The 15,362-nt window shown below is 40.8% G+C and overlaps 1 protein-coding gene across 1 annotated transcript in view; it reads left to right on the top strand.

Annotated features, from left to right (window-relative positions):
- skia (SKI proto-oncogene a) overlaps positions 1-8,550 on the top strand; it is a 92,592-nt gene extending 84,042 nt beyond the window's left edge. Inside the window, exons 2-7 of the mRNA XM_084721861.1 lie at positions 1,520-1,636; positions 3,107-3,222; positions 3,773-4,083; positions 4,186-4,511; positions 6,144-6,374; positions 7,529-8,550. Of these exons, the coding sequence (XP_084577987.1) occupies positions 1,520-1,636; positions 3,107-3,222; positions 3,773-4,083; positions 4,186-4,511; positions 6,144-6,374; positions 7,529-7,717 (1,290 nt within the window). The 3' untranslated portion in view covers positions 7,718-8,550. The remainder of the gene's footprint in view (positions 1-1,519; positions 1,637-3,106; positions 3,223-3,772; positions 4,084-4,185; positions 4,512-6,143; positions 6,375-7,528) is intronic.
- Positions 8,551-15,362: the final 6,812 nt, after the last annotated feature.

The raw sequence follows: 15,362 nt of genomic DNA, 5'->3' as shown, positions 1-15,362 counted from the left end.
TCTAGCTTTCCTCCACAGAATATGTTGCTGCTGAATCACTAACAGCGATTTAATGTGTTTTTGTAGACCCATTTAATACAAATATTATATACTTGGAACTAAAATTCCACATTTGTGGCATGGTCCCTTTGAAATAATGTATTTGTAAGATCTTTTAATTGCAAGAGGCTTTATTTTTTGTCTTTATTTGATTTTTATCTCGCCATATTTTGCACTTTTTACTAAACCTTTTCACTTTATTCTCAACATTTAGACTTTTATCTCGATGTTTCAACTTTTTTCTCAACCTTTTCACCTTGTTCTCAAAATTTCTACTTAATTCTCAATGTTACCATGTTATTCTCAACATTTCAACTTTTTTCTCAACATTTCCATGTTTCTCTTATCGTATAGGCGAGACTTTTCCTTAATGTTTGCACTTTGTTCTCAACATTTCCACACCATTTTCAAAATTTTGACTTTTTCCTCAACGTTTCCAATTAATTCTCAAAAGGCAAAAAACAAACAAAAAAAAGAACAACACCACTATAACACAGCTACATAAGACCCATACAGAGTAGTACAGTAATAATTAATATCCCACTGCCTTTTCCATCTACCACCAGTTTTGGCTTTATAAAATGATCTGAGATAAGATTCTGCGTAGCATTAAAAATGCTCCAAAAATGTCTTTGATTTGGAATTTGTGGGAAAGCTGCGAATACACTGTTCAATCAGAAATGCATTTGCTCTTTGTGTGTGTGTGTGTGTGTGTGTGTGTGTGTGTGTGGCAGCTAGTGACAGCCACAGCTTGGACAGGCTGATGTCATAGGCACAGAGCCAGCCTGACGGGGGGAAAGAGAAACAAACCCTCACTTGTCTGTCTGTATGGGTGTATCTGTGTATGATAGACAGACAGACACACGCGCACACTCACACGCAGACAGACACACACTGCCCCAGTCACCTCTAGCCACAGGCAAACACACCTAGCTCTATTTGATTCTGTGTGTGACAAGTGTGTGACACAACTTGGTAACCCTGAAGCAACAACACACATACACACAAAGTCAACGCCACACCTTCATTTACACGCACTTCCAGCTATCAGACACCTCCGCTGGCGCTCCCCTATCAGGCATCCTCTCTCTCTCTCTCTCTCTCTCTCTCTCTCTCACACACACACACACACACACACACACACACACACACACACACACACACACACAGAGTTATTGGTCTGTCTGACTCTATCAGGTGCTTTTTCAGTTCACTGACATTTTAGTGTGCCAAGCAGGCAAACTGCTGCATTTACATCACGTGGGAAAAATAATCGACTTTGATGTGTTTGCACGTTTAAACCTGTTTGCAGACTGACTGTTGTGCTGCTTGTGAGCTCACAGAAGCATATAATGTCTTTAAAACAAAAAATGTTGATCCTGAAATGTTTCCTGAGTGAAATCCAGCCACATCTCACTTGTATTATCGATCCTGCATTTTTAAAACTCAAAACAAATGTCCTTCTTTTCTGTCTTTCCAGGCGTCTGATCCCATCCCGATCAAAAAGTCCAAACATGAAGACTTCCCGTCACAGTCCCCGCTGGCTGACAAAGAGAAGCAGCACGACTGGCTACAGTCCCTGTCCGCCTCCAACAAGGTTGGTGTTGCTAAGCTCAGGAAAAAGACGACGACAACGATGATGATAATGATGCACGGTGCACGAGATGAGATGTCATGTAACATTATACAAAAGTTTTCAGATGAGGGTAGAGCTTAAATTTAGATTTGGCAAGCCATGCTAACAGAGGGGTAACTGTAGACACCACGAGCCCTGCGGCTTCACTTACTGAACCAGAGAGAAGTTTGAGGGAGTGGTGTAACAGAATATAACCAAAATATAATGATGGATGTCCACAGAGAAGATCGATATTCCCTAAAAAAAAATCTACCACGGAGATATACTTAGAATGTCTTCAACAATTCATCTTCATACTGACCCCTCTGCAGTCACACAGTACATCAATCTCTACAGCACACCCTTTGAATCAGTGGACTGTCTATAGGAAAAGAATTTGACTGCAACCTGAAGCACTTTGTAACACTAGTAATATTATACCACCAGAAATAAAGCCCTGAAATATTCTAGTCTGAAATTGTAAAAAGTGGATAACCCATCATTTTTACCACTGAACGTTGACAATAAAAGAAGAAAGTCATAATAGAAAAGGCCAAAAAAAAAATGTTGTTTCTCTGCCACCAGCTACCTCAGAAGAGCAGGTAACAGATAAGACAGGTTGAGGTAAAGCAGATAAAAAAATTTCACTATAAAACAAGTTTTTTCAGTACACTGACATAATGCTGTCACAATACCAGAATGTTAAACTTCTATGTACTAATAGTATAAAAAATTATATTTGATATCTATTTCAAAATCATGAGAATGAGTATTTCAACATGCTCCCGTATTCTTACAGTATGCATGGAGTGAGTAGTGGTGTAGTATAAAATGATTCTGCAGTGGGAGTATTATTTGAAGAAGGATATTGATCTATCAAATTACACTACCTCTGAAATTTTAAATAAATATGCTATAATACAGTATCAAAATATGCTCCCCATATTGTTACAGTACACTTACTGCTGTTTGTAATAAAAAACTATTGAGACTTTGCTGTCGATTCGTGCGAGGGTAGCATTTCCTGACAAGGCGGCATAAATGGACAGAACACCGTAACAGCCACAGGTTGAGGAGCAGCTGATTTTCTTCCCCGTTGTTTCATCTGTGCAGAGTTGGGTTGAAAACCTGAAAATCTGTTTGGTTTTTTCTAACATCTGTACTTTCCATACTATCGGATGTAAAACTAATGGATATTATTACATTTTAAACACTTTATCTCATTAGATTCATACGCTTGTTGTGTATTTTTATTAGCTACTTGTGTTTTTTGAGAAATTTGGCTTCATTTGTTAAATAAAAAGGGATTTATAGAATAACTTTAGCATTAGCATTCAAAAGATTCAAGATATATCCAGCCTTAATTGTATACAAAAATGGAGAAACTGTTGTTGAGCTTCCTGGCTGTATCATTGCTTGTAATTTGAAGTATTATCACTGTCTTTTTTTCAGGGGCTTAACTGCATCCAGCCCCGGCAGAGGCCCTCAGCCTTCAGACCCTGGTCCCCCCACATCTCCGCCGGTGATAAGGAGCCCTCCAGTCACCCCCTGGCCCTGCTGAGAGACAGGTGAGACAACCAGATCCAAAATGGAAAAAAAAACAAAAAAAAAAAAACGCTCTCACCAAAGAGCACTCAGCCAACTTCAAAAGAAATCTATGACAAACAATGAAATCCGTGCTCTTCACTGTGAGAGATGACAGCCATTTTGTTCAGCTGGATGTGATGAGCTCCCAGCATGCTCTCTCACTTGTCTGGGTGGGCTGGTGTCACAGGGGTCAAGTCTGACTGTACCACAGCCTCCCACACTCCACCATTCACACACATTTGACACACACTCATACTGTGGGCACCCACTTGGCATGGTGATGGCAGAGCAGGCTGCACCATATCACAGTTGATCTGGCCCAGTTTCTCCTGCAGTGGGAGGAAAGAGCTGCAGGCACTTTGTTTCAGTGTTTCTCTACCCTGCTTGGCATGGGCTGTTCAAAGTGGATCATACAATATGGTGCCGCCTGTGTTTACTTGCATGCACAATTCAGCTCTTATGTAACCTTGATGTAAGTTATTGCATGTAAACATCGCACACGCACTTTAAACTGTCTGTTTTCTTTTTCAGCTTCTACAATTACAAGAGCCTGGAGAAAGCCGTGGCCCCCAATGTCGCCCTCACACCACTGCCCCTGGGGAAGGTGGGCCCCATGTCCCCTTCGGTACCCAGCACCTCCCACCCGAGTGGAGGCGAACCCCCAGGTGAGGGCGCCAACGCAAACTCCAGGCCTCGCAAGAGAAGAGCCACAGGGGAGCTCCCGCCCCCTGTGCCAGAGGCCCCCTGCCCTCCGTCCTCAGCTGCCAGCAAGCCACCAGCACTGCCACCTCAGGACGACAAAGACTCTGAGGTGGAGATCGAAGTGGAGAGCCGTGACGAATGTAAGCAAAGACCTCAATACCAGCAGCTAGAGTAATTGTGACGGGTTGGACTGGCTAGCTAAATCTTTTCCCACAATCATGTGTCTCTGTTTTTTTCAACAGTCACTTCGTCCCTGTCCTCTCTTTCGTCGCCATCGTTCACTTCATCCAGCTCGGCCAAGGACTTGAGCTCGCCGGGCGCCCAGGGGCCCGTCTGTACTGTCACGTCGGCCGAAGGCGCCATCCCCGCAGCAGCGCACGTCGCGGCCCCCATGACCCCTCCGGAGCTGGGGCTGGAGTCCGAGCTGGAGAGCCTGAGACAGGCGCTGGACAGCGGACTGGACTCCAAAGAGTCGAAGGAGAAGTTCCTGCACGAGATTGTGAAGATGAGAGTGAAGCAGGAGGAGAAGTTAGGATCTGCACTGCAGGCCAAACGCAGCCTCCAGCAGGTAGTCCTCCACTCAGAGCACTGAGACCATAAAATCATCAGTTTCATCAACATATGATCAAATCATACCATTCTAACCAGGGGGCTGCGATCTGTATCATATCATATGTCCATTTAACACATTCAGTTACATTTTTTCAATTCACAAAAAGCAGCTAAATAATGACTTTGCATTGATCATTTTGGATTGTTGAACACTGAATCCATAAATCTGTCCAGATCAGTCGTTACACTCCTAAAGAACAGTATGACCTGTTCAGAAACTTGCCTAATGGTCATCTTTCCCCTTGCCGAATGAGAGTATCTGGGTTAGAAATGTTCTAGTTCAAGTGGGCAAGCCTGTTGAGCCCTGACTTCTATTTTTCCCAGAATTTAAAATGGATTTGGAAAGTGTTTTTAATTATTAGATCATATAGAGAAGCAAACTCCTTTATGTAGACTAACTTCTGTGTCATTCAAGGCCACACACCAGTCACCTGTGTCCATTAAACTATAAAGAAACACAGCACATATTAGTTATATAAACAGTGACTTATGAATATGTTTTTTTTGTTGCCCATAGCGACAGCCTGGATAGCCATCAGTATTTAGATCTTCAGCCCTGGTGATTAAGGGCTTTATTCTTGCACTGATATGCTATATTTACATAGTATATGATTTCATAAAGTGAATGCAGCCCAATGATGTATCACTGTTGGCTGACAGAGTGGGATTTCCCAACCCCAGCTGCCCATGACGACTCATACCAACCTTAAGTTTCCCTCTTTGTTCTTGAAATCTTTTCAGAGTCTACACACTGAGGAAACTACTTGAGCTTAGGCATCAAAATGCAGAAGTGGATTAGAAGTCATTATCACTGTCCGCAAAAGCTTAGCATGAGTTGGCAAGTGATAACAATGAGAGCGGATGTTGCTGCAAAGGGAAAGGCCAGACTTCCATTTTTATTTTTGGTCTTGGACCGAGAACAAAAAAACTGCAGACGAAGGAGTCTGTGTGGGTGAGCAACACAAAACGCATCCTGAGCAAAGAAAAGCAACTCCAGCGACAGCATTCCACTTTCACTTTCCATCAAGACAAATCCAGCTATCCTATGAGATAAATGCATTTACTTTAATACAACAGCTGGTGTAATTCCTGCTGTGTTTTAGTTGAACCAACCCTGATGGCAGTGAAAGAGTTCTTATGTAAAGCCTGTGCAGAGTAGAGGGTGTGATGGGGATTGTTTCTTTTCACTCTTTTTGTAGTAACCAACAAAGCTTGATGACAGACGTGTTTGTCCCAACTGCTGTGTTCCCATGAGTAGGCTATGGGCGTGTTACCACAACACACACACACACACACACACACACACACTCGCACTCTTACAGTGATTCAGAGGAAGGAAACCTAACTTCTGTCAGCCCACACATTGCCCTAACCCCTGACTTGGCTCAGTGTAAACACTGACATGGACACTGGAGCCTACAGTAACTAGTCACTGATCTCTGGTGTCAACAGCCCAGAAACAAAGTCAAACAGCCATGTGACAGATATATCCACCGGCATTCACAGCAGTTGCAAAACCGCCACAGGACACTCAATTTTCAAGCACAAACCAAAGAGATACCTAATGTCCAAAATCTCTTCCTCCCAGGAGTTGGAGTTCTTGCGGGTGGCCAAGAAGGAGAAGCTGCGGGAGGCAACTGAGGCCAAGCGAAACCTGAGGAAGGAAATTGAGCGCCTGCGGGCGGAGAGTGAGAAGAAGATGAAGGAAGCGAACGAGTCGCGGATCCGTTTGAAGCGGGAGCTGGAGCAGGCACGACAGCTGAGGGTGTGCGATAAAGGCTGTGAGGCCGGACGTCTTCGTGCAAAATACTCCGCACAGGTCAGTCAGTGCACATGCTGACGCATCTTGTGAAGGGTTCGAAAAGCTGTAAATGAGGTCATACTTTGAGCTTAAAATCTTTTGAGGTTACTACAAATGATTCTGTATAACAATAGTTGATTTTTGAGTCTCATTACCCAGGCCACTTGAGGTCAGCAGCTCGACTCACGTAACCAACTCAAACCGCTGGTATTTGATAACCTGGAATGAGACCCAACAATCAACCATCGTTCTCTAGAATTGTTTGTAGTTCCTTTGAAGAATAGATTTGATCTCTTGATGATACGTTTGAGAATGAAGCCAAACAAGACCATGCATGTAAACAGACATGAACGGTCCAATGCAATGCAAAGGAAGTCTAGACAACCACGTCAGCACCCTATGAGTAATTGCAGTGTTTCAGAGTTTCACTGTCTCAAATGCTCTCAAGGTCAGCAGAGGAGAAGGCGGCAAAAAACCCCACATTTCCTCTTCCCCAGTCAAAAATAAATGGGTGTAGCCCCAAGTGCACAGACGTATGATAAGTCCTCCTCTGAAAGGAAACAGGAAGAGACGTCGACTTCCCTCAGGCACCATGGGAAATGCAGATTAGACAAAACAAGAGGGGGGTCATGCTCTCCAGCTGCTGCGTCTCCCTGCAGAGACTGCAGTCGTCTTTGGAAGGCTGTCATTAAGATGTTGTGCAGCCTGGGCTCAGGACAGGGAAAATAGCAAGTTTTCAGGAGCCTTTGGCGTTACTTTTTGGTGCTCTCAAAGATCATTTTGCTATAAAGACCACCTGTGTCTTGAAATATAAGATCTTTATTTCTTTATTTCATGACTACGTTTCTGAAAGGAGTTTAAAGAAGAGTAAAAGGGCCAGGCATAAGGGGAAAAAATTAGATCTTTTTGGCTTTTGCTTTTCAAAAGTAAAGCTGAAATGTCAAGAATAAAGTTGAAATGTTGAAAATAACGTCAAAATGTTAAGAATAAATTCGAAATTTCAAGAATAAAGTTTAAATGTTGAAAGTCGAAATGCCAACGATTAAGTTGGAATGTCAAAAGTTGAAATGTTAAGAATAAAGTTGAAATGTTTAGAATAAAGTCAAATTGCTCCTGTCCTGTAGTCATATCTGTTCTGCTGTCCGACTTCAGCTCTTTGCTCTGTTTTCCAGATTGAGGACCTCCAGATGAAGCTGCAGCACGCCGAGGCCGACCGCGAGCAGCTCCGAGCCGACCTGCTGCAGGAGCGGGAGGCCAGGGAGCACCTGGAGAGGGTGGTGAAGGAGCTACAGCAGCAACTGTGGCCCAAATCCAACGGTGACAAGGAGGGGATGCTCAAGGACATGCAAGCTGACAACTAACCCAGCACCCCACCACCTCTCTCTCTCACACACACACACACACACACACACACACACACACACACACACACACACACACACACACACCATCACCATCAACCCCAACATCTTCTGCCCAACTCGGACCACAAACATCCCCAGGAGTCCTGGGCCGGCCACACCGCACCACTGTCCACCATGCTCGCCCTCCACAACACAAGAATCAAAGACTCGCCCTCTGACCAGAGACAGAAAGAAGAAAGGAGGACATGTGTCCTCATCCATCCCATGAAAAGTCGCGTGAGTGGTTTCCTTGGAGAAAAACTGGAAACAGCAAAGTGCAATGCTGCAGCAAGGAAACACATGTTTCTGAATTGAGCACTGACTTGCACCTTCCAAACTCACAGAACTGAAAACTGGATGACAAGAACGAAAGAAAAACAGACATGTAGAGCACAGAGTCTGTTAATGCCTGTGTTTCCACTGACGGACAGACGTCTGTGATAATAAATGCTGAGAGATGATCATTTTACAGAAGAGAGGTGTTACAGCGCTGTGGCCAGGAGGTCAGGGCTCACATTTTAACCCCTCCCAGAAAAGTCTCCTTCGACCGCCGTCGCTCGCCATGACGAAGATGGAGGACGTTGAACACATTATAAGCTATTTAAGAGACTACATAGCGATATGTAAAGAAAAAAAGGACAGTTTCTTTGTTTCTCTGTGCTGTTGGAGGTTGAAAATATAAAAAAAAAGATACAAATAAATTAGAAGATGAATAAAACAAGCAAATGAACTTTCCACTGTGCCACCGTGGCTTTGTCGGTCCTTCAGGAAGCCATCACAGTCCACTGAGGGAAGAAACATCGAGCTCAAAGTTCAAGTCTTTTCTTCCTGTTGTTGTTTTATAAAATCATTTATTTCAAATTTTTGCAAACAGTGGGCGGGCGGGCGGGCTTTGGGTTGGTGTTTTTTTTTTCTCTCAGGATTGGGAATTGGAGGTAAAAACATGCTGTTTCTAGTGAGCACTTGTTTCGGATGATCAATAACAACATCCAACAGTCACTATCTGAATGTTGCTCACACACAGTCACACACACGCACACACTGGTTGCCATACGTTATTTTAAGCATTTGGGTCAAAACCCTCAAGTCTTTGTCTTCTAAAGATAAAATCCTCCAGATGTGAGTGTGGCCTTGTTTGAGCGATGAAAGCCAGTGTGTTTTTTTACTCCAGTTTGACATCATGTGTGGAATCACAGTGGGCTGGATGGGTCACCCTGAGAGAGAACCACAAAATGTTCATTTTAATTAAATTAAGGTATGTAAATATAAATATATGTTGTTGTTTTTTTTTTTTTAAACTTTACCATAATGAATCGCACTTTGTCATAACAAAATACTGTTATAATGCATTGTACTCCCACTATTGTCTTCAATCTTACTTTGAAAACATCATCTTATACATGACTGCTACCATATAAATCCAGTAAACATTTTGTTGATTATATGCATCTCGAATAAATACTGTTGTTCTGTTTTCTTAAGGCAAAGTATTGTAAATAAACAGAAAGAAAAAAAGGCTCCACCTGTTGCTTGCTGGGATTGTTGGAACGTTTTTGGGCAACGCATTCTCCTGTTTTTGTAAAATAATTGACACAGATGTCGCTCGAGTACCCGGTTACAACTCACAATATGAATCGGACAAAACTTTCTCCAGGAGCCTGAACAAACAGTCACACGTTCGAAGAATAAAATTCGATTTTATTCCAGAGGCGGAGGCCATGAATCTGCCGCCACATAGTGGGTACAATGCAATCAGAATGTACATTGTGTTAATGCTATTTTTCCTTTGGTTGTTGATGTTGTTTTTAAACGTGGAGATATTTTATTGCTTGTCTGTTATGTTCACTTTTTTCAATAGAAAACTCATATTTTCTTTATGCATGAAATTTGAGATACATGAAGTTTGCCATACATATAGTCAGTTATTGGGCATTGATACTGTACATGTAAGGGTTTTATTGTGTTATGCAATATAAAGCAATTTGTCTTATTTAGAAGAGGAATTAAAAAAGCAACACAGCGTATATTGTTCTTAAGAAAAAAAACTTCACACTTGCAAAAAAACAAAAGACGACAAAAAAAAAAAATAAAAGACAATTTTTTTAAAAATGCAATGCTGGACAACCTCAAGTGCCTGGACGAGGGCGAAAGGTTTCCAGAGTAGGAAAACTGATGATGACGCTGTTGGGGCTGGGCCTCTCATCAACTTCCTGTTTGCAGGTTTTTTCAAATTAAAAAGCCCCTCCCTCGCTCAGCAGCTCTGATAAAAGAAAATATCAGTATTCCTAAAACCGACCAGTTTACAAACTTTTTTCTTTTTTCGATGCAGAGAACAATTGAACAAATGCTAGACTTAATGCTTAAGGCTTTTTTTTGTTCTGAATGAGTGCTTTTTTTCTTTTTCATTTGAAATCAATGATATGCATGTTGAAACAATTTTTATAGAAGACCTCGAAAAGCCACTTCTTGCTTCGGTGAATTGTTACTTTGGGTTGTATATAAAGATTTAACTGTTTATTCCCAGTTTGTCGACTTGTCCTGAGGCGGACACGTCGAGGAGAGTAAAGAGGGCATTACGTTAAAAAGCCCTTTTCTTATCTTAACATCGCTGATGTTGCTCAGAGATCGACACTGCGTCTGTGACTTTGGCAGACCTAAAATTGGTACATTTTGTAGTTGTTTTTACACTCAAAAGAGTTGATAGCCTATGTGTAGTTTACTTTACTCATGGTTTTCTACAAAAAGAAGGGAGACGATAACAACATTGGCTCTTCACGCTCCCGCGCAAAAAGAAAAAAGCCGTTTAACACAGTCTTGTTTTCTAAAGGAGAATCATTTTGCTAAATAATGGACAGTAAAGCAGCAATAACAGTCCATATTAATAGACAAATACTAGCCAGTGTGAAGATTTGAATAAGAATTTACAAATGTAAATATTTTTTTCATTTACGATATTGTATAATATATGTACATGGTGTTTCCTTTTTCAAAAGAAATCTTTTCTTACAATAGCTGTCTTGTTTTTTTGTTTTTTTTTTTGAATTTGTGTTTTAACTGAGATGTTTCAAAAACAGTTAATGCAGTGCGTAAGAGAATATTCCCTACATAAACATGTTAATCCATTTCTTTTCATTTTTTTTTACTGTAGAGTCTTTATATTGAATGACTTTTTTCACCAGTTCATATATATTTTTAACAGTGTGTTCAGTATCAGATAGCAGACCTACAGTATGGGTCTCACACACACACACACACACACACACGTGTGACTACGCCACCTTGCAGATTGTCTCCCCCTCATCCTCATGTATCTTTTTAGCCCTGTGCTGCTGCTAATACTATATAAACCTTACAATTCTAGAAATATTTTTATGTAAGAGGTAAATGTAAGCTTTCCCATTTATTAATGCCACATATACAGTATGAAAACAAAGCTTGGCGTACTCATCTATCTCCCTTGTTTCCCTCATCTTTTCACGCCTTTTTCCTCATCCCTCATCCAACAACACCCTTACCCTTCTCTCACGACACGGACTATATTGTAAAGTAAAGGACTTTATGAGATTATGTTTGAAAATAGCTATGCTTATATACTACAGTGACTGAATGTACAGTGTATAGATGCATTACCAGAAATAAAGTTGTTTGTCCAGATTGAATGACCCAGTTTCCTATTTTTGCTGCATGTTTGGTAAACAGGAGAATACTGCAGACTGAGTGCTTTTTTCCTCTAATTAGTCTCACTAATGAAAATTTGTTTAGTACACCAAAATATCAATGCAAGTGTGTCCAAGGCAGCCAAGAAAAGATAGAGATACATTTTGCAAAGTGTTCATACATTTTTTCTGAAACTTGAAAGTAATATATCAGTTTGTCTTCGGTTATGCTGGAAAATATATTTTAAAAGATCAAACTCTTGGCTACTAAACCTTTTAACAGGCCAGCCTCTCTGTGTGATTACATTTTTTTATTATGTCTGACAGTTGATGTCTTACAGAGCTGATAAAATATGATTTTTTTTTTTGACACAGCATAGTCGTAGTGATTTTATTTGTTAGTGTCTCAGAGGTCTCTTAATGTTAATCAAAATCTAATAATTCTAATTTATCTTTGATTTAGGAGGACTACAGAGTTGACATGTTATGGTTGGGACACATCTGATAGAAATATTATTGAATGAATTTGTCTAAAAATAGAAAGTTTATCAGCACTTGAGCAGTAGTCCTGCCTTTTTAAACCAGGAAGTGAGTTAGTGGTCCTTAGGGTATAGCTAACCCTTTTTATGCCTGATTAAATCATGTTCTTGTAAAAATCTTATAGAGTTGGAATGGCATACAAGTTTAAAGGGCCAACAATTTCATTAAAAAAAGATTTTAAACAAAGATGTTTATAATAGCACATTGTATATGTTACCAGTAGGTATTGTTAGTTTTAGATTTTGAAGTCTTTTAGCCAGTGGTGGGCTGTCAGGGCCATCAGGGCCTTCTCTCCTGTCTATGTCAAAATCAAAATAATATATTTTTTCATAACCACATTAATGTGTGTCTGAATGTGTCTGAATTCAATTACTTTTTCAGTAAGATACTATGATTTATTCAGAATGTGGTTGTTTTCTTGTGAAGCAGTAATGGGATTTCCTACATATCTGAATGCCGTCTAAAGGCATCACAGCTCCGTGGACCGGCACTAGTGGTATGGCTCACAGACATATATACGTAGACACCCCACTGAGCGCTGAATCATACGTCGACGTCGCCGCCATATTGGATGTGGCAAGAGCGAACGGAGAATTCATTCATTCATGCAGAGTGGCAACACATGGAAAAAGCTGTGCAAGACCATTCCTTTCCAAGGTTTTTAGCTTACAAACACACACACACATACACACACACACACACAAACACACACACACTCACACACACACACACAAACTGTAGTTGTATATTTGTATAGATATATGTATGTATATTTGTTCATCGATCACTGAATATCAAAATAATTAATCAAAATCAGTTAAATGTAAATGTCCGTGCTCTTTATTCAGAAAACCCATCTGTCACATCTACGTTTCAGGATCTGGTTAATATACACACCGATGTTTAATATTAATATTTCAGTATTTATCATCATAATAACAGTGTTACATACATTGATAGCTGTAGAAACTCATAAAAACATTAGAAAAATACATATATTGGTTTGGTGCTTACCTATGTCCTAGACATATAAGGAGTAAACATTTATAATCATCACATTAAAAGTTACATACGTTGTTTTTGATGCCTATTTGTTTCCCAAATATATTAATGTGTGTGTGAATGGGTGAATAAAGGGCATTAATTTAAATCACTTTGTAGAAAGGCACTTTATGAAGTTTGGTTCATTTCCTTGCATTAGTTCTTAGCAGATCTGCCACATCCAATATGGCGGACACGCTGACGTATCGCAGCAACGGGCCAACCCGCCCAATGAGGCGTCTACGTTTATATGTCTATTGTATTGCTAGCCTTTGGTTGAAGTTGAACTTTGACTGACAGCATCATCAGCCAATCAAATTTTGCAATGTAGTGACAGAATGCCGTAAGGACCGTGCAGTGTTTCTGCGTTAGCCGCTGTTTTGATGACAACAGGAGCAGATAAGTGAACTAAGCTACGTGCTGATATTTCTGCCTCATTTCTGTTACCTTTGACTCTGTTTAAGAGATGTAAAGTTTTTGTGGTGTTTTAGTTTTTACAGCAGTGTTTATTATTCTGGTTGTATGTGATTGGTGTTGCTGGAGTTTGGGCAGTAGATGGTGATGCTGTGTTTCAGCCATTGCTGTGGTGACACGTCATATCCATCACTCACGGTGTTTGTCGGTAGGGTGTAGAAGGGAGCCCCCTATTTGTGAGACTCCCGCGAGATTTGTCATGGTTTCAGTTTTCTCCACTCTCTGGCGAATTTGGGGTTCCCTTTTAAATACCATGTCTGTTGTGGCTTGCTAATAATAGGCTCATCCGAGATGAACTACGCCTTGTCTGAAGAGTAGAAGAGATCAGACGGCCGCAGCAGGAGGCAGTGACAAAAAGCTGCAGTCAAGTCAGACAATTTTCAAGAGACTGACAAGAACATACAAGAAGAGTCACTCACATCCTGTTAGATCACCTATAGACTACAGTTGCAGACCGCGTTCATAGCCGAGATAATAAAGTGTGTTCTTGATCGCTGAATGAAGCTAAAATAGAAGAGATGACCCTTCTGTTACATGATCCTCTGTTCTTTATCTGCCTTGTAAAGCACTTTGTTTCTTTAATAAGTCGTAACCTTTATTATTAGTATTATCAGCCACAAGATATCTGTTTGTTGACAGATTAAAACATCATTGCACAACATCAGACTAATATGTCCAACCTTAAATATTACAATCACACAAAAAATTTGAATTTTAAACATGTGGTGTTTGTTGTCAAAATTTAGAGCCTGTCATCTCATCAATCAGGTGACAGCCAGGCGCTTGCAAGTAGTGGAGAATAACTGTGGCGACTGGCTCTGCAAACTGCGGCCGCCTCGATCTCGTGAGGTTATCGTTGCCCACATGTGCATGACGTCAGAGCAAGTCGGGATCAAGTCGGACACAAATCTAACCAGCATGCATTATGTGGTGATCACCGGTGATTGATTCTGCGCAGGCCTGGCTCATCTCAAACGCAGCAAGTGAGAGCATGGATATTTGGATTGACAACATTAAACAGTAGCTTCCAGTAACTGATGAAGGTTCCTTTTAGGATGGTGATATGAATGGTTTTAAAGTGTTACACAGTAGTTACATGTTGGGTGTAACAAAAGCCAGATATGGATAACAGAGAAGAGAAAAAACAGACCACTTCCGCAACATTTAAGTGATGACATACTGAGTAATATACATTAAAAATATATATGAATTCACATTTGTCATCAGGTATTGAAGATTTTCTGTTAATATTTTTGCTTCACTTTGGTCGTCCTCTGTACACTCAGTGAATCTCAGCAGTGCTCTTCATCAAGTAAAGGTTTGTGTATTTACCCTTTTCATTTTTTTTTTCCAAAGTTGAGGTTTAACTCACTGTTGGAGCAGCTGAACTGCACAGCTTCTTCCAGACTTGCTAGACATTGTAGCCAAAAGTGACGTTACATAAAAAGTGAGAGTAAAAGTAGAAAATCCTAAACTTCTTAAGACCATTCGCATTCATTCGCGCTGATACTGTAGAGAGACGCCACCACAGCAATGTCATGTTTGTAATCTTCCGGTACTTTGCCGGATTCGTCTGTAGGCCTAACTTACATGTTTCATTTTTGTCATTGAACTGAAGGCGGTGCACTGATAATACTGTGGCTATACTTTATCAGTTGAAGTTTTGCAAGCAGCTGGTGAACACTGTTACTTTAACCATGGAAGCATGTTTATGTGCCATGTGGTGTGCGTGTGCAGTCTGGTTGCTGAGTGACATAAATGAAGATCTGATTGTGATGCTGTAGAAGCTCCTATAATGCACTGCAGTGTGCGTCTGCGCTGTGGTTTTTACAGATTGACGGTCTTGATGTTATTTATGCAGTAGTGGCTGTTTTGGTTGTATCAGCACCCAT

This window comes from Lutjanus erythropterus, chromosome 6 (genome assembly GCF_056507025.1).
Source record: "Lutjanus erythropterus isolate fLutEry1 chromosome 6, fLutEry1.hap2, whole genome shotgun sequence".
NCBI lineage: Eukaryota > Metazoa > Chordata > Actinopteri > Lutjaniformes > Lutjanidae > Lutjanus > Lutjanus erythropterus.
This window is presented reverse-complemented; position numbering and strand designations above follow the sequence as displayed.